A 19,377-nucleotide genomic window follows, 5' to 3' on the forward strand; every position below is an offset into this window, starting at 1 on the left:
CTGGTTCGGCGACGCTTTGCTAGGAGAGCTGGGTCCCTTTGCGAGCTTGTCTACCCTGTGGTATTCGTGGTCGGAGGCAACGCGTGAGGATTTCTGCTTGCAATGGCTCTGCTGCTCCTTTGCAGCGTCACCGGAGGGGCTGCAGGATGCAGCGATGATCCCCTCGTCCCTGGGGATACACGAAGGGATACAGGAACCCAGAGCCAGGTCAGCCAGCAAGTTCAAGGCGTGGGACTCGTAGTCGTTCCCCTTCAGATCGAAACCAAGATCAGTGACACCTCTGCTGGGGGAAATCCCACTTGTTTGGTCATCTGCTCCGTGGTTTTGGGAAGAAACTTTGCTTGGGAGGACCAAGGATGGCTCCTTTTGCTCTGCAAGAGAAAAAAACTAAGTCAGAGAATGAATAAAAGCCACAGAGCTCTGCCTCGAGAAGGGGTTTGGAGCAGGCGTTCGGTTTGGTCGGGAAAAGGTGTCTCTCCAACATGGAATTTGTACATTTAAATGATCATGCTCCAAAACCATGGCTGCTACAAAAAGGTCCAGAGTTGGGATTGAAGCAGCTTCAGCAAAGGGGTTTATTCTCAAAAATAAAAGGAACGAGAGCGACCAAAATTCCCTTTGGCCTCTGTGCACAGGCAGCTTGGCCACTTAAATACAACCTCAGGTATCTGAAGTGTTTCCTTAATCCTTTTTTCTTCTCTTTAAACCATCTTCTAGTCTGAGTGTTCACAAGTTTCTCAGATGCACCCTGTGCTACGCTTTCAATAAGCCACAGTTACAAAAGATCTCCTCTAAAACACAGAGGAAGACCTGGGGGCTCCCAGAGGCACAACAAATTAAGCATCCATTCAGTTGTCAGTGTTAAAAATGCCCCTCGCCACGGCTCGAGGCCCGTGTGTGTAAAACCAGTATGAAGTCATTAAAGAAGGTTAAAGCCTTCTACCAAAAACCAGCCCCAAAAATCTCCCTTCAAGTAAAACCTGATTAAATCGCAGCTGTGCTAAAGTCCTACGTGTTGCATTTCATTTGGCACAGTAAGACACGGTATAAATTGAGTATTTCTTGCTGCTAAACGCTCTTTATTTTGTATTTCTGGCAGATCCTGGCATTTGGCAGGACCCATCTGACTCCCTGCCTGCATGGGAGCAATGGCCAGATCCACGTTTCAAGGATATGTGGCAATAAAAGACCAAAAATAATGGATAAACTGCGCCGAGGTGGCCAAACCAGTCTTCAAAGTTTCCACCTTCACCACAAAGGGGAACAAAAAGGCCAGAGACGGATCCATAATGGACTAAAAATCTTGGCTATGACCTGAGGTTGCAATGCTCTGTCCCTGCCTCAACACAATTTCAGAGCTCAGCAGCTAAAAATCAGACTTTTTAACCTGATTGACAAACTGTGAGCTTAGGAAAGGATTCAGAAGAGACCCTGCATGGTCTGGGCATCCTGTAATGATGATTTTCACGGTCACCTTTGTATTTTATATGCAAATGTGTAACTGGGAGGCTGGGGGGCAGCAGCACCCAGATCCTAACCCAACCCTGCGGCACCAAATGTCTTAAGGCCCTTAGGCTGCTGCTACACTTGGTTTTGTTACCATCCAATCCTGACCTGATGGGGATGTTTGATGGCTCAGCTTTTAAGCGAAAGATCTGCGCAGGGAACAGCGTTCTTACCATTTTCTGCTTGGTTTTTGGCTTGAGGATTCACTGGGCTGTTGTTGGCCACACTTTTTAGCATGTTACTTCTCCGTGGCTTTGTGACGGTCTCAGAAACAAGATCCTTTTTCACCTCTTGGCTCCTCAGTGTCTTTGGTCTCTTCTTTTCCAAGCCAGGATCATCAGGAGCTGAGGTTTCCTCCTGAACAGGTTCAGACTGTGATTTGTGCACAAATTCTGCAGACAGGACCTCTGCGCCTGGAAGGGGGAAAAGGGAATCACAGAATCACAGAACGTTAGGGGTTGGAAGGGACCTCCAAATCTCATCCAGTCCAATCCCCCTGCCGGAGCAGGAACACCCAGATGAGGTTACACAGGAAGGCGTCCAGGCGGGTTTTGAATGTCTCCAGAGAAGGAGACTCCACAACCTCTCTGGGCAGCCTGGGCCAGTGCTCTGTCACCCTCACTGAGAAGAAGTTTCTTCTCCAATTGAAGTGGAACCTCCTGTGTTCCAGTTTGTGTCCGTTACCCCTTGTCCTATCATTGTTTGTCACCGAGAAGAGCCTGGCTCCATCCTCGTGACACTCACCCTTTAAATATTTCTAAACATGAATGAGGTCTCCCCTCAGTCTCCTCTTCTGCAAACTAAAGAGACCCAGCTCCCTCAGCCGCTCCTCAGAAGGGAGATGCTCCACTCCCTTAATCATCTTTGTAGCCCTACGCTGGACTCTCTCCAGCAGTTCCTGTCCTTCTTGAACTGAGGGGCAAGGGAGGGCATTTGGTTTTGGTTTGAGACATATTCAGATTAAAAAGGAGTTAATTGCAAAATATGCAGCTAGGGAATATGGAAGGACTGGTCTAGAAGTGATTGGCAGCAGCCCTGATTTATGCATTTGATCTTACAAATGGGTTTGCTACGGATGCGAGTGATTAATAAATGGTTATTAAAAATTAAGCATCACTTCTTCAGCTCATTAAAGGCTTTCCTGACCTAAAATAGGTGTTCCCTGGGGATAAGTCACTCTAATACCTGCCTGGGGCACATGCACCCTGAGGGTATTTATTTACCTCTCCAACAAGCACACGAGAGCCTCTCTCAAATCCATATGGGGAAGTCGCTGAGTATGACACAAACTTTGCAGGCAAGGGGGTCTTTTGGATGGTTTTGGCCATGTTTCACCACCAAACACTCACCTCAACCCACTCTGAGTGTCTGTGCAAGTGAGGGGGAGACTCAGACAGGCTTAGCCCATCCTTGGCAGTGAGACAGGAGCCTTCAGAGGCCAACTTATGCCAGGTACCAACTTTCAGCAGAGGAATTTGGGTGGGATCCATCTCACGCTTCAGTTTCCTCAAGGTTACAGCAAGAACGTTGACTTTCAGGCCATCACAACGTGACCAGATAAAGCAGATGGTGACCTACGTAAGGGCTCCTAGTGAACCCCAAATATTGCAGCTGGATACCCCAGGGGAAAGCCAGCCCCGTTTATGCAGCACTCACCTCTTTTCCTTCTGTGTGGAAACTGCAAATTGGCCAATTTAAGCATGGGCTCGCTGGAATTGGCCGAGAGCCCCGGCTTTTTAGGGAATGAGAAAGCGATGTTGATTTTCTTCCTCTTGCTTGCTCTCCTGTTCCTGCTGCCGTCCCCCATGGGATGCATTTGCATCTTGAGGGGTGACCATTTCTTCCTGGTCACAAGGGTTCGGCTGGATTTCCTCCTGCTCTGTTGCACCCACGGTTTGCTGGCTGAGTTGACGTCTTTCGTGGGGCCTTCACCACTCTGGTCCAGCCTCACTGTGGGCTTTGAGCTTTTACTTTTGGCTTTTATTTCTACTGCTGTGTTGGGAGGAATAGGGGCCGGTGGCGGAGCTGAAGAGAAATCCACTTCACCATCGCAGCGAAGAGACCGAGCAGCAGCACTCAAACATCCTAAAGCAGCTGCCATTTCCAGGGTGTAGCTGCTGGGATCGGAGAGGTAACGCTGCAGCTGGGAGAAGGACCGGGCTGAGCATTTTTTGGTGGGGTTAATACATTCATCCTTAACTGGCGAGAAGGGAGAAGAAAGGGGAACGTCGCTGGTCTGGCCAGAGGTGGGCTGCGTATTTTGATGGAGCTTTGTGTATTCCTGGAGGTGCTGTGTGATACATCTGCTGGTACTGACCGTGTCCCCCCATGAAGAATTGGTGGCTTTCTGTAAGGCATAGCGAAGTCCAGGCATCACTGAAGCTATTTTTAATGAGATGTCTCTATCGTCAGCATCCTCCCTTTCATCTTTCGGATCGTGCTTTTCAACTGTGAAAGGAAAATCACAGAGTTTTACTCATATTTAAAAAAAGGATTAAATTGCCCCAAATCACCTCTCTGTTACGTGCGAAGAGAACGTGAAAGCTACGAAAAAGCCCCCAAACCAACCTACACAAAAGCCATGTCCTCGTTTGATGGATGCTTGTAACTGCTGATGGTAAAGAAGAATTGCATGTAGGAGTCAAAAGTGGGTTAAAGTGAGATGAAAGGTTGCTGCTGTATGAGCTAGCCCCGTTCTGCAGGAAATTACAGGGTGGGATCACACACAGGGGTCTAAGTCCCTTCACTCCAGCAATTCTCGCTAAATCCAACATTTAGGGCAGTCAGAGCTCTGAAAATATATGAGTTTTACTGATTTTTTTTAAAACCTGTTTGAATTTAGGGTTGCCCATGCAGGGTGTGTAGCTCAACACAGTTTTCAGATCAGTTGTGTTGTTTCTGTCCCTTTTCAGACGCAACTCCCAGCAGCTTCATCTCCACCTGCTGCCAGCGTGGGGAGACTTCCCATGGAGACACCACATCGGTGCTCTGGAGCGGGATGGGGCACACAAACTTCCCCAAGCAGTCCTGGGGACCACATCAAATAAATACCATGAACCCCTGGGGTGATTTTCTAAAGCTGGAGGATTGATCCTACTGAAAACAGTTGGTGTTTCTCATTTTGGCAGGACTAACACCCTACCAGGTACAGCATCCCAAGGCTCGAGGGTGCCAGCCCTTGCAGATGTCACCGTGGCAGGAGGCTCTGCTTGGCACAGCAGTGTCCCCTCAGTGTCTAAAAACACCTGGAGAGCCGGTGTGATATGCAGATATATCAGTGCAGCTCCCTTTCTGCACAAGCCAAACTTATCTGGCTTCATCCAGCTTTGCATCCACAGGCTTGGTCTGTCTGCGTGTCATGATCCGATTCCAAGGTTTCTTTTGGCTGCAGAGCCAGGCTGACAACCCCAGTGCCTCCCTTCCCTGTCACATCTCTTCCCAGCAAGGCAGAGGCGTTTCTCTTCCCCTCCCAGACGCGTGATTTTCTTCCCCTCTTGGCCCTGTCGTGCACTGGTGATGCTGGTCCTTGTTTCCTCATGAGCAGGCTCCCAGCCGCCTGCCTCCGCTGCTGGCTCGGGAAGGCTGCGGCACGTCTTGTTATGCCTGCCCTAAATTCCTCCCGACGGCTGTCTGGACAGGAAGGGAACAGCTTCAGAGGCCGCTTGTTTTGAAATGGGAAACATTATTCATGCCTTGAGTTTGAGCTCAGACTTCAAATGCGTCCATCCTCCACCCTCTTCTCTTTGCATCTCCCCTGCTGTCTTCGGTGACCGGCTCTTTTCAACCCCAAAACCCTGCACGGCTCTGCTTGTCTTCATGTAAAGGAGAAGCCCTAAAGGAAAAAGGGTTTATAATGCCAGCAAAAAAGTCTTGGACCCAGGGGACAGTCAAAGCTGGCTGGGGTAATGCTGCTTGCATAGGCAGAACAGGACAGCACAGGCAGGGCTCCTGCTGGCACCAGAGGGAAAAACATCTGGAAGCCATCAGTGTTTGGATCACGACACGTAACAACGTGGAGCGTTTACTCAATGTCATCCACTCTTCCTGCCTCTTCGCTTTGCCACCAGCTGCTCTCTTCACCTCTTCTTTAGCGTCAACATCAGCCACAGGCAACATCTGCTATAGCCCTCAACCTTCCTAAAAACCGGCCACTGGCACCTGGGGATGCTCCTTATGCCCGGTGCTCTCTCCTGTTTCCACCACCTTCTTCCACAATAACCCTCTTCAAGACAAAAACCTCCTTGCCCTGTTCTCTACCCCAGCATACCCTGCTCTGGAGGGTATTTTCTGCCTGTTTGGGGGCTGTAAAGCAAGATCTCAGTATCTGTGTGGTCAGCTCCCACCTCCAGTCTGGTTTCCAGGTGTTCTTCCCCTTCACCTCATCCAAATTCGGGTGTCACAGCAACAACCTGATCCCAGGTTTGACCTGGTACTTTGGATCTTCAGTCTGCCTCAGGTGGAACTTGCCTCTATCCTATACCTAAAAAACAAACTCAAAAGGTTGCTACACTAACACGGCCACCAGCAGCACATCCTTAAAGTCAGGCTGACCTAAAGCCCTTAAAGTTCAGGCAGCAAAGACACTCACACCCTGCACTGCCAAGTTACCACCACATCTTCACCTGACTCACAAGTCCACTTCGTACGCGGATCCTGAAGGAGAAAGTTTACAGCTGGACCTTAAACACCCAAAGAAATCCATGTGCTGGTGGGTCCTGTCAGCTCTTCTGCAGATCTTATCTTCCAAGGAGGGGTGATGAGCACATCCCGTGCAGCAACGTTGGCAATGCCAGCCATCGCTCACGTAAGGGTGGACCGAAATACCAGTGTGTGCTGGCATAAACAGGCTCTTGGCTTGGCTCTAGGATGACTCAACAAAAAGCAAGCCAGAAGTTACGCAGAGCCAAAGGCCCCTGTTTACACGTTGCTCGGGGATCTGCAAGGCCAGAGATATTCCCGGTGGAGTGGATGCAGTGACAGTTGCACAGAGGAAGCTGTCCAGTAACTTGCTTTACATCCACAGCAGGAAATTATAGTGTGAATATTTCCACATAGACAGTGAAGTATAAAGCCAGAAGACAGAGAAAATTTGAGGCAGGTGCAACACAGGTTGAAGCTTGTTCTTAGTTCAAGATCTGCAGGTTCAAACGGTGCAATCTGTATTTTATCTGTTTGTTCTGCATGAAAAGCAGCACGTTTTGGGGCTGCAAACAGCTTGGATTCACCTCCCAGGTGAGCTGTGACTCACCTTGATGGCAGCAAAGCACCGTGGCTCTGCCCAACACCATCTCCCTGCCTCCCTCCTCACTTGGCAAACACCCTGACCGGTCGTCATGGCTCTGCTTCCAGCATTTACAGATCCCACAGCAGAGAAGTCACTTCAGGACATGGTTCAGTGGCCATGGTGGGGTTGGGTTGACGGTTGGACTTGATGATCTTAGAGGTCTCTTCCAACCCTAATGATTCTGTGAATGCAGCTGAGCCTCCATTGAGGAGCAAAGGCCCTTCCCCGTCTCTCCTCTCCCTGCCCACATCAGCAGTGACCTTTCATGGAGCCCATTTCACCAGTTATCTCAGCAAAAAAACAGTTCACTTATATTTTTTTAGGCTGCTTTCCTGCTGGCTTAGCAAATCACATAAGCTCCATGCATGGTCCAGTGACTGCTGTGTCATTTCGCCCCTCTGAGCACGGCTCCAGTGCACCTTTAAGGGACGTAAGCCAAGCTCTGCAGGAGGCAGACTCCCATGTGCACACAGAAGACAGTTCAGGGAGTGGATGCTGATGAAAACTGACTGAGAGGGAGAGAAGTAATTATCTGTCACACCCACCAACTTTCTGTAACAGGGCAAGGATGTGCAGTGAATGGATGAGGCAAGGAACCTGGTTTGGATCAGCTTAAAATGCAGCATAGCCAGAGCTGGGACTTCTCTCTCCTCATTTAAAACCCTTTGTGCTAAAGCTGTAGGTGGTTTTGAGCAGAGAAATCAGCTCTTCAAGAGGAATCTGTGAAGATCTCACACTCAAAATATAATGTCTGAAAGCAGCCAAGGGAACTTCCCTACCTCTCAGGCACATCGACCGCGACGAGGTGAACAGAAACAGGGCCAGGAGGCTGACGGGCTCCTTGGGGTCAAACCCTATGAAAGAAAGCAACAGGTTTTGTTTAGACTGAAGGTGCCCACCCTCTGTCTCTAAGAGCAGGACTTCTAAACACAGATATTGGTTTCTATGTAGCCACCTTACCATCATCTCGTGCCAAGGCAGAGGACGTGAGGAGGATAAGGACTCCTTGATCTTGTAAATATTTGATGATTGCCTATAAGAAAGACATACAAAGTTAGAGCAACCACTCCCTTTCCTCTTTAGCACATTTTATATCACACAGCGTAACTGTCAACGAGCCCTGATTGCCAGTAAACAAGTGCCAACACCACCAGTTTATTCCCAGTTGAGGAGGACACCGTTCGTTTCATGCCACATGGCTCAACTGGGACCTGCAACCAAAAGCGTCCAATTTATGCTGCTATTCAGCCCTCAAATTCCTCACATCTGTTTCTTAAATAACAAATACACTCAAGCAAACTGAGCTGTAATTAACGAACAAGGTTAATAATTTCAGTCCCTGAAGCTCAAAAGCTCCTGGGCGTCTCAGCCAGGAATCTCAAACCCAAGGGGGGAGGTTTTCACTGCAGGGAATGCAAAGCTGGACACCAGCATCTGACAAAGCACAAGCCACAAGCTTGTGAAGTTCAGGCCCTGCAGTTTGCTTGTTTGCAGCATCAGTATCAATGAATATGAGGGGAAAAAAGTTGCTGAGCCTAAGAGACGCCTGCAAACTCTGTCTCAGAGCTGGATGACCGCATGTCTAAATAGTGACGTGCGCTTAACGTGGATTTTCTTGTGTTTGGGTGTTGTTTGATGCCTCATCGCAGAGCTTGGCTTGGGCCGCCTTTCCCTCCGTGGGGACACCCATTTGAATCCCTTTCTTCCATGCAGACACATCTTTTCAGGAAACTCACAGGAACTGAATAACCCCAGGGCTTCCAACGCTCTGTGAAACTTCGCTGATCCCATTCAGTACGTTCAGACATAACAGAGGGTTGGACTGCTGCCCACAGCCAGATTTCTCCAGGACAACAGAACAACTTTGGAAACGCTGAAGAATTTCAGTGTAACATTCACTCCTCAGAACTACTGTTCTGCTCCTCGCTTCGGTTGTCTCAAGCCAGCAGAGCAGAAGGAAAAAGAGCCAGCATTTCCCCTGCATACATCCAGCTCAATGAAATAGCTGAGGTTTCTCACCAAGAGGATGATTTTCAGGCAGGTGAGGAGGGAAATCAAGCCCTAAGGCAGCAGCCACCTGATGCAGAGCTGAGAGGCATCACCCAGCACCCAGAGGAGAGAAGCTGGCTTCAGGTAACCCCATCAAGCCCCAGCCACCCTTTCATTTTCATTCGGGTCTTGCACAAGGATGTGGGTTTGAAACATATATAATATCACAGAATGTGTTGGGTTGGAAGGGACCTTTACAGCTCAGCCAGTCCAACCCCTGCAGTCAGCAGGGACATTGGCACCACATCAGGTTGCTCACAGCCCCATCAAGCCTGGCCTTGAATATCTCCAGGGATGGGGCCTGCACCACCTCTCTGGGCAACCTGTGCCACTGATCTACCACCTCATGGGGAAGAGCTTTTTCCTCAGATCCAACCTAAATCTCCTCTTTTCCAGTTTAAAACCATCACCCCTCATCCTATCGCTCCATGCCCCAGTGAACAGCTCTTCTCAGATTTCTTACAGGCACCTTTCAGGTCCTGGAAGGTCGCTATAAGGTCCCCCCAGAGCCTTCTCTTCTCCAGGCTGAACAACCCCAACTCTCTCAACCTGTCTTCATAGCAGAGCTGCTCCAGCCCCTGAGCATCTTTGTGGTCTCCTCTGGCCCCGCTCCAGCACTTCAATGTCCTTTTTGTGCTGGGGACTCCAAAGCTGGACACAGCCCTGCAGGTGGGGTCAGAGCAGAGCAGAGCAGAGGGGCAGAATCCCCTCCCTGGCCCTGCTGGCCACACTTCTTGTGATGCAGCCCAGGCTGGGGTTGGTTTCTGGGCTGCAGATGCACATTGGTGGCTCATGTCCAGCTTCTCATCCACCAGTAACCATGTGGGGGTGGGGAAGCTCTAGGGAAATGATGCTCCTGATGGCTTTCAACCCCACACTGCTCACAGCCACAACTCAACCATCTCATCTGCCCCAACTCTTCTGGAGAGCCCAGCTCTGCCGGGGTTGGCAGGATGTATGGTCCAACCCTCAGTGGTCACAGACATGGTGTAACCCACCAGAACAAGCGCTTGCCGCAGATCCCAGTGAGAAAGGCACTTGGACTCTGTGAAGTATTAATTGTAACATCTTTTACTGGTGTGAAGATAAAAGGGATAGCATAGATAAGCTTATGTCCCTTCAGACGCTGAGAACCTCAGGATGAGCTGCAGCACGGACAGATCTGTGCCCCAGCTGATGCTGTGCACCTCAGAATTACCTGCATGTGAAGGGATATTAAGATTGTCTTTGCTATCCTCATTTTCACCAATAAAAGATGGTTTAATTGATATTTTATGGACTCAAGAGTGTTTTTCTTACAGGGATCCACAACAAACACTTGCTTTGGTACATTACAGCAGGAAGTTGTGCATCAATGGGCAGCTCTTCAGCGGTGCCGCACAGCAACAGCATTTCCAGGCAGTTCATGGGCTGCTGCCAACTTCTAGCAAGGGGAGGATGTGCCCAGCCATCGGCAAGTCTGTGGCCATGAATTTACAGCCCTGAATCTACAGGAAGCAGCAGATGTGAGAGAGCAACCACCAGCAGCAAAGCCAAAGCCGAAGCAACCACAAATCCCAGCAGAGATGGGGGTGCTGTGCTCCACAGGGGTGAAATTCATCTCTCAGAGTCGCAAGGAGATGTGACAATAATATACAAGAGCCCCTTACAGTCCTAATCCACCTTGCTGTTTGCAATGCAGGGAGAAAATCATTAATAAAGACAATAAAATAATCTAATCTGGCATAAAAGAGGTTTGCCTGGTATGGTGCTCAGTGTGGCAGGCTCATCCTAGAAATCAGTTTCCAGCTCACAGCGAGTAAACTTCATTTAACAGTTTATATACAGAAATATTCACCTGTGTTTGAGAATAATCAAGCACGAAAATAATAATTATTAGTAATTAAGTAATAATCAAACCAGGGAAATGAATTCAATTTTGCATTAATTCAGAATCTGTGAATAATGCTCCCAAAAGTTTCAAGAGATCGTTTAAAAGGCCACTTTTCTCTGGTTTAAAGTACTCACCAGGTCCTTTTCCTTCAGATTTTCTATTAACCGATCCATTTTATACTGATCCTTGTTTGATATTTCCACTTCGTACAGACTGAAGTAAACACCCTGAAAGCAAACTGCAGACAAAAGAGAGAGAATTTGACTTTGAAATTGTACAAACTCTGAACAAATAAGGAAGATGGGTGTGAGATTGGTGGAAATACTTGATTTAAAAAAGAACTAATCAAGATTTCCTAAGCTGGTATACACATTCATACCACAGTGAGCCTCCTTTTCAAGCCATGGTTTGCAGGAGATGTTTCCTATCTTATCTCTGCAGCTATGGAGCATCCTTATCCCACACTCTGATCCCCAAAGGAGTTTAACAAAGGCAAGATCTCAACTTACCCCTCTTGAATTGCACAGCAAAATTCTTCTGTGCAAGTATTTCCTCTCTGTCCACAGCCAATCTTGAGATTGTGGCTCCATGGCACCTTTATCAAGTGTTGCTGTGGCCTCCCTGACTTCTCCTGCTTCCTCACCTGCCCTGGCACCACCCTGTGTCCATCTGCGCTGTAAGCTGAATGCTAACACCCAAACCAGGCTGGCTGTCAGCCCTGAGCTGACTCAGTAGAGCTGATAAGACAGATGGGAGGCAATACTGCAGCACTCCACACTTATTTTGGCTCCAGATGACATGGAAATGCACCTGGAGCTACGGCAAATCCCATCCAGAGCTCTCCATGTGCAACCTGCAGTATCCATGCCAGTAAAATGTGCACATCTGGGGATCTTTGCCAAAATCTGTGCCTCTATTTGCTGTTTGCTGAGCATTTCCTGCCTCTCTTCAAGGTCTCTGGACTCCTCTCACAATGTCAGTCCCCTTGAGTACCTATGACTACTTGCAGAGCTACTGCAGGCAACCTTTTGGCTCACGTCTTTTGGCTTTGGCTGGCAGCTCCCCTCCATCTGCCCAGATGCAGGAGACACTGGGTCAGAGCCCAAGACGTGGAGCATCCCTCACCTTTTAGGGAGATCTTGTAGGAAAGGGTAAATTTGTCTCTCTGCATTCGCTCTCAGCTCAAAGTCAGGCACCTTGCAGAGACCCAGGCCTCAAATCAGGGTCTCCCTCCCTGTCCTCTCCCAGGAATGGGCTGATTTAAGGGCTGCTTTGGGAAAAAGGATTATATCCCACCAGGAAAACATTTAAGTATGGACAGAAAAACATCCATGTGCTGCCTTGGCATCTTTCCTCACTTATCTGCAACCAGTCACTCTCCAAGACAGGGCCCAGCACTACATGGACCTGAATTCTGGTCCCCTGTGGCAATTCCCACGGCACAGCACAAGCAGAGGTTACTCACCACACCAGTGGGTTTTGCCCTCACCTTCACTCTCAATGTAATTTCTTTTCCCAAATGCAGCTTCTGGCAGCTTTTTCTTCAAGTCAGACAAACCCATGACATGGTTAATGTCCAGCTTGGGAGGCCTGAGGGGATAAAGTGGCAGAAAGGGAGCTTTCAAGCATAAAAAGCTCTCAAGATTAAGCACCACGAAGAGCACTGGTAGCACTGTCACTGTGAAACCAGAGAAAGCAGCTCTGGAGACGGCTGGAAAAGATGCAGCTTGCTTAGCACTTTGCTGATTTGAGGATCCTGTTTGGAAACACCTCCAGATACTGATATTGGTGGCTCCGTTAGTGGCTGTCACAGATTGCTGCCTGCTGGTTGGCTTCTGACTAGTGAAGATTTTAAATATCTCAGTTTTTTGACTGCTAGTTACCTCAATAACTTATTTGCCATCCCGTCAACTTAAAAACACAACTGGCTGACCATACCTGCACCACCAGGAAGGCAACTTTCTCACAAGGAGAAAAAATCCCAGGCAGGAATAATTGATTTAGAATAAACAACCCAAAAGAGTTAACAAAAAGCAAGGACAAAATACAGCTGCTTCCAGCTGCGGTTCAGAGCCTGTTTTCATGTCCTCATCCAGCTGCTGCTGTGACATTGCCCAGCATCACCTTCCTGACACCAATGACCAACAAAGGGATGGGGTAGGAGAGACAAAAATGGTTCTTGCTGGTACACAGATCCCCAAAGGTGATCCCAAAATGATCTGCGAGAGTGGTTGTAATGCTTCACACTCCACGGATTACACAGAAATAGGAGAAAGGGGCAACTTACAGCTGAGCTGGAATTGTGGCCCTATACGGGGTCCTCAGGGCGATGTTGCATAAAATCTGGCCGCGAATGGAGAGCTGTCCCCTCCATGGACAGTACAACGCTGCAGGGAAAAGGGAGAACGGTTCAGGGAAAGCAGGAAAGGAAAGCAAAGCCAAGCATTTATAAACCAAAACCAAGCACCAGATGCTCCTACCTTTGTGGTTACACTCGGGTCTAGGAAAAAAAAGAGAGAAAAAGAGGAACATTTAGCAATAGGAAAAGGAAAAGAAAAGGGATCAGGTATTTTGGAACAACACTGAGTTGCTTACAGGCTCTCTATAGCTAAGACAGGCATTTCCTTTGGCTCCCTGTACTGGCAGGCAATGATTATGTATGGGCAGATCTGCCTGGGCCGCTCTGCGGTGCTGCCATCACAGACTTCATACACGTAATACTGTGATAAGAAGGGAAACACAGATGATAAAACAAGGTAAGGAATAAGTGGGCCTGCTTGCGTTTCCCTCTGCAGAGTCCTGTTGCAAACCCATACCTGGCTCTGCTCGAAGGCCTGGCACCGGCTGGTCTCTGATGAGATGCTCTTTCTGCTCACGGCGACGTGGCAGTCGTAACCGGGCGATGGACATGTATAGCTGGTTGTGTAATTCTCAGATACCACCTTGATCTTCCCCTGTGCCAGAAAATATACCCAGAAAATAAGAGAATACACACAATTGTTTGCAGAAACTTGTTTTCAAAGACGCCTGAATGCTCCTTTTCCCCGCATTCCCCACTGTGAGGAGGCTGTGTGCATCTGCATCCTTCCAAAAATGAGGGCCTAACTCGTCTGAGCTTGGCATGACAGACAAACCAGTGCTGCTCAGGAGAACCAGTGGGACCAGTATGTTTTCCACACCAGCTACAAAGAGCAGGAGCCCATGGGGAAGGAGAGAAAGGCACCACACACACCATGGAGGAAAGAAATGGGGCTGTGATCTCAGCCACCTTAAGGTTACTGCTTCTAACCCCCAAAATGCCTGAGAGTCCGAGGAAAAAAGGTGACCCTATGGGGAATTTCTGATCTCAGTTGAATTTGGAAGGTCCTCTGCATCCTCTGTGCTGCTGCAGGCCTCCAGCCAAGCCCAGCTTGATACATCCCATAGCCAAATGAGCTCTCAGAGCTGATTTTTATACCTCATCACAGTTATGGGTGCTAATGCCTCCTTAAAAACTGCTTGTACTGTATAGTGACTTCTGAAAACCATTCCATGTCAAAAAGAAAGACTTGTCTTTTACCTTAATTAGCTTACAAATGACAATATAGCCTGATTTTCCATGGTACCAAGGTCTCGGATGAAGGCAGTCTGCATACTTGGAAATATAAACCCCTGTGAAAGCAGTGCAAGATAAAGTGAATTGTCTGTGGAGTAAAGTTGATTGTCAAAAAAACCCTGTAAAGAGGACGTGAACCTTCCACCCTGTGACAGGGACCATCCTGACATGGCTTATTCCCATCCTTTCCCATGCCCAGGGCATATTGTAGGTGGATTTACTGGGGGGGAGTGGGGAGGTGGTGTCTCTTCACTCCTGCTTTATATTTGATGTGTAGAGAAGTACGTGGACGGGGAAAGATCATAATATTCATCTCAATCCATCAGGACTAAGATATGCACCCAGATAAATAATCAGTTCTTGCTTGGTTTTGCATTCACTGCCATGATTTGTTCATTAACTTGGTGCCTTGATCCGCAAAGAGTTGTGAGACGAGTGCTAGGAGACGTTTTGCTTTTGGCAGGGTTTGAGTAACGCGTCCCGCGCTGCACGTCTCGAGGCCCCAAATCTTTGGGCAAGGAACAAGCAGAGCCCGAAAAGGGCTTCAACGTGTCACGATCTGCTCTGGTTCTTAACAAGGCAGCTGGCAAAAGCTCAGCAAACGGACGCTGAAGAGCAAACGGGTGGGGAGAGCTGCCAAAAAGCCACTTAGGCGACAAAGTTTGTTATTAACAAGGGAGAGAAAGCCTGAAATGGAGAGGTGAAGAGACAATAACATTCCCTGGGGAAGATCTCATCCTCATCTGATTGAGGAGGCAGAAGGAAAACGCTGCTGCTCGCTTGATCCAAGCAAATGCAGTTTGAAATGTAAGATACGCAGGATTTTCCATGGATCTTTGCAGTAAACAAGGCAGTACCAGGAGGTTTTCTGGGCTTTTGCTTTTGTTTTTAGAGGAGTTGATACCCCCACAAGAGCAACCAGGTCTCTTGGTGCTCTGAATTTTACCTTTTGCTGGGTCACCAAGCGTGGAAATCGAACTGCTGTTTACGCGGAGGCCCGTCCGACATACTTCTTTCGCCTTCAAAAGAAGAGACAGCCTCTTTTACCATCTATTTTCAAAGATAAGGGACACAGCTACTGAAATCTGTAGCAGGACAAGGGGCAAAACACTTGCAACAGGCAAACACATGCTGCAAGTTAACTGCAGATCACTGCAGTCCCAAAACACCTGCGGCGTCAGGAAAACTAAACACAATTTCCACAGGAAGAACCAACAGGAAGAAAATTGAGGGGACACCTCATTAATGTTTATAAATATAGAAAGGGTGAGTGTCACGAGGATGGAGCCAGGCTCTTCTCGGTGACAAACAATAATAAGACAAGGGGTAACGGCCACAAACTGGAACACAGGAGGTTCCACTTCAATTGGAGAAGAAACTTCTTCTCAGTGAGGGTGACAGAGCACTGGACCAGGCTGCCCAGAGAGGTTGTGGAGTCTCCTTCTCTGCAGACGTTCAAAACCCGCCTGGACGCCTTCCTGTGTAACCTCATCTGGGTGTTCCTGCTCCGGCAGGGGGATTGGACTGGATGAGCTTTTGAGGTCCCTTCCAATCCCTAACGTTCTGTGATTCTGTGATACTGTGAAAATGTGTTGTTTCAGATACTTAAATACTTGTATTTATCAGGTGTTGTTGCAAAAACCACAGCGGAAGCAAAGGCTTAGAAAAAAAAATCTGGAAAAAAAATCCAGCACCTCCAGAAACCGCCACAAGCACGAGGCTGCACTTTGCACTTTCTTTATCTGCACGGGGAAATTTATGGAGAAAGAAATGCAAGGGGGCTGACATGAAGGCAAAAGACATTTGCTAATCTGTGCTCGCTCCTCCGTAGGCACAATTATACCTTGGGAGCACCTCAGCGGCTTTGATTTAACCCACGTCCAAAGCAGATTCATCAAAGCACGCAAAATCCAAATAAATGTTGACCAAAGAGCGACAACGGGAGCGGTTTGAACCCATTACGGGCGAGAAATGAAAGCAAACCACTCAAACTGTTGTCAAGCCCTTTACAAGCAACGTAGGGCACTCATCACACCTAACTTCTGCCTCCTAAAAGGCACCCAAACTGAGGCTGAAAATTGCTTATTTTGCTGTAGTTTAACCTGAACTAACAGAAATAAACTGGGTCCGGGCCACTCTCATCCTCAACAAAAGCATCTCTACTGGGATGGCATCATTAAATCACGTTAAAAGTGAACTTCTGCTAGATTCCCCGAGCATCCTCGTGTAGACAAAGTCTTTTCACAAAATCAAAAGGATCCTTGTGAAAAATGGGCAGGAATAACTTTCCCAATAGCAGTGTCAGGCTCTTTTTCCACCTAACTGGCAAAATAATGAGGTTTTGCCCAAAACCACCTGTCACTAAGGTGCTTTTCTCTTCTAAGCTCACATGAAAGGTTTCACTTGCCTGTACTTGGCCATAAATGCAGCGAGACAAAGGGAGATTTCTTTTGTCTCCCTGCAGAGGGCAAAGGAAGCAGCCAAATCTCAAAGAGTAATTGACTGGAGGGATGCAAAAATAAGATCCATCACTAAAACCACCCAGGAGCTGCTTTTAGAACTGGTTTTGGTCTATTTATACTTTATATTTATATATATTTAGAAGTAATTGCACTGGTAACTGGGGTACAAAGAGCCAGGACACTGCAGTCAACAGATCTGCTGGGCTTTGGTGGAACGGAGCACACGTGCAGGCACTAGGCATCAAACTTTTCAAGCTGAATAAACATTTTGGGTTACCTCTTCTTCATTATCAAACAGGAGAAATGCAAAGGTCTCTTCCAGCTCCTCCTGGCTGTACCCGGCGGCTTCCTTTGCTTGGGCAAAAGCTTTGAGCTGCAGAAGACAACAACAACAACATTTTGGTTTAGTCCATTCATGGCAGAGCCAAGTGAAGCGGAGATGCTTGGAGGCACCTCTCCTTTTTTTCTCTCTCCACTGACCAAAAAGCTTAAGACTATTTGATTAAAGGGCAGGTGCTATCATGCAACTACAGCTCAGAGGGTTTGGTTGCAGCCAAATAACACACTACTCCAATTTCTTCTGTCTGATAATCAAAGCAGAGCATTCCCTCAGTGCAGACAGGAAGAACATCATGGGAGCAGATAAAGCTGGGTCTGAGTCTGTGATGTTTTGAGTCCTTATTAAAGAAGTTGTAGAAGGATGGGGTTTATTAATCAGGGTTAGAAGATAAGAAAACCACCACCTCATCATTGCTTTTGCTTATTTTGGCTTTCAAACTCACAGGCAAATCAACAGATTACTTGATACAAAACTGGGAAAGCAGGTATCCAGTGACTATCCCAGATGCAGGCAGCCAAAATGTCTAAGCAATATATTTAATTCATGCCAACAAGCAGAATTATTGGTCATCTCCATTTCCCAGAGGGGGCAACCTCTCTTCCATGCCAGTGACAGTGGCACTGTAGGGATGAAGGCGTTTTAAAAGTGGTTCTGTACAGGCCCCATCAGCTGGAGAAAGGGAATTGGGGTTAAAACTGGTGCCTGCACAGGGCAGATAAAACAAATACCACATGGAAATGCGTCTTGCAGTGAATTAGCAGAAGTACAGCAACGTTAAAGCTCTGCTGCTGGGTATCAAATCGGGATTTCAACCCGCCCCAAAGTCTGCACCAGGAACTGCCGCAATGTTTGGCGACATTGGCTGAATGGACCTTTTGTTCCTGATCAGATTGGGAAGAAAGAAGTGCAAGAAAGCAAAGAAAAGGCTCCTTTCAGTCAGGAACTGCAAATGGGGCTCTAGGAAGCGGGGGAGATCAGCCACATGCTGCAAAGGAAAGAGGCTGGCCAATAAACCAGCATTTGCAGGCGTTTGCAGTTCCCAAAAAACCTGCCAGCAACAACACCCTGCTCCCCCGACCAGCCTTACCTCACTTAGAAAAACATCGTTTTCCACTAAAATTGCTTGGCTGTACTGAAAACTGTCCTGAGATGTAGAGTCCAAGTAAGAGCTCTGCAGCACCGCAACCGCTCTCTGCAAAAGGGAACTCGACTCTTCCGATTCTCGATGAAAACCTGGAGGAAGAAAGCAAAAAAAAAAAGCAGGTGGAAATATTAATTTGGGGCACCCTCAGATCGGTACGGGGTCTCAAGAGAGGTGGGTGGCAGCTGAGTGTGACTCATGGGCCTCATTTAACCAGCCCAAATCTCCACGGAGCAGAGCAGCTCCACGGTTCCCACTGGGAGCAGCGGCTCCCTCCAGCCACCCAAGCCCAAAATCTTTGTCTGCGAGTGAATCCGTTTGCCAGTTTTCCCTTTGCAACAGGAAAACAACAGAAAAAGAAATGCTTAGCAACTGCTACGAGTGAAGCCTGGTGGTAAATTCACTTCAGGCTGAGCAGGTCAGGGTTTTCTCTTGTGCTTAAAAGTTACCCGGATTCATTGCGTGCGTTTTTAGGGTGTGAGATTTCTGCGCACAGGGAAAATCTCAGTGCATGCTCAGTTGATCTGTTTCTCTATGAAGATCTTTAGCTCTTGAGTGAATGAATGTGGTTTTCAGCCATTTCTCCATGGGCAGAGCTTTCTCAAAGGCCAAATTCTCTGGACATCTCCCAGTAAAACACTTCCCAACAGCGTCCCACCAAGAAGAGGTCCCAAAGCAGCTGACAAATGAAACACGGATGCAGAAACAAAGCGAAGGCCCGCAGTATCGGTGCTCTTGCAGCCCTTAAAATCCAAATATTAAATAAATCAGCCACTGAGAAACACAGGACATCCCAGGCTCGGTCCCTGTTGCACATTTAAAAACCTCGATTCACTGGTTTCAAACCCCAAGCTGAGTTTGCAACACAGTTTCCCACATTGAAAAGGTTTATTTCTTCTGACCAACACACTTCAGAAGATAAAGCAGTTCTCTGTAAGAAAAGGAATGTAGAAGCACTAAACCCCACCTGAAGAACAGGTATTTTCGATGACAAATAGGTAAGTTCTCATTTGAATCTAATTTAGAGACACTGCTCTAAGCCAGTTTGACCAGTCCACACCACAGGGCTTAACAGGGGAAGCAAAAGACAAATCAGGACAAAACACCAAGCTGGGGGGAAGTGTTGA

General features: G+C 47.9%; 1 protein-coding gene across 1 annotated transcript in view; it reads right to left on the reverse strand.

The window, feature by feature from the left end:
• Positions 1–13,411, reverse strand: part of FAM208B (family with sequence similarity 208, member B) — a 19,524-nt gene extending 6,113 nt beyond the window's left edge. The window contains exons 1-10 of the mRNA XM_010180922.1: positions 13,308–13,411; positions 13,193–13,212; positions 13,000–13,099; positions 12,202–12,302; positions 10,847–10,950; positions 7,751–7,823; positions 7,453–7,644; positions 3,163–3,705; positions 1,680–1,919; positions 192–371 (exon numbers count right to left, since the gene is read on the reverse strand). Coding sequence (XP_010179224.1) covers positions 192–371; positions 1,680–1,919; positions 3,163–3,705; positions 7,453–7,644; positions 7,751–7,823; positions 10,847–10,950; positions 12,202–12,302; positions 13,000–13,099; positions 13,193–13,212; positions 13,308–13,333 — 1,579 coding nt within the window. The 5' untranslated portion in view covers positions 13,334–13,411. The remainder of the gene's footprint in view (positions 1–191; positions 372–1,679; positions 1,920–3,162; positions 3,706–7,452; positions 7,645–7,750; positions 7,824–10,846; positions 10,951–12,201; positions 12,303–12,999; positions 13,100–13,192; positions 13,213–13,307) is intronic.
• Between the last annotated feature and the right edge of the window lie 5,966 nt (positions 13,412–19,377).

Source organism: Mesitornis unicolor, unplaced genomic scaffold, assembly GCF_000695765.1.
Source record: "Mesitornis unicolor isolate BGI_N332 unplaced genomic scaffold, ASM69576v1 scaffold13720, whole genome shotgun sequence".
Lineage (NCBI taxonomy): Eukaryota > Metazoa > Chordata > Aves > Mesitornithiformes > Mesitornithidae > Mesitornis > Mesitornis unicolor.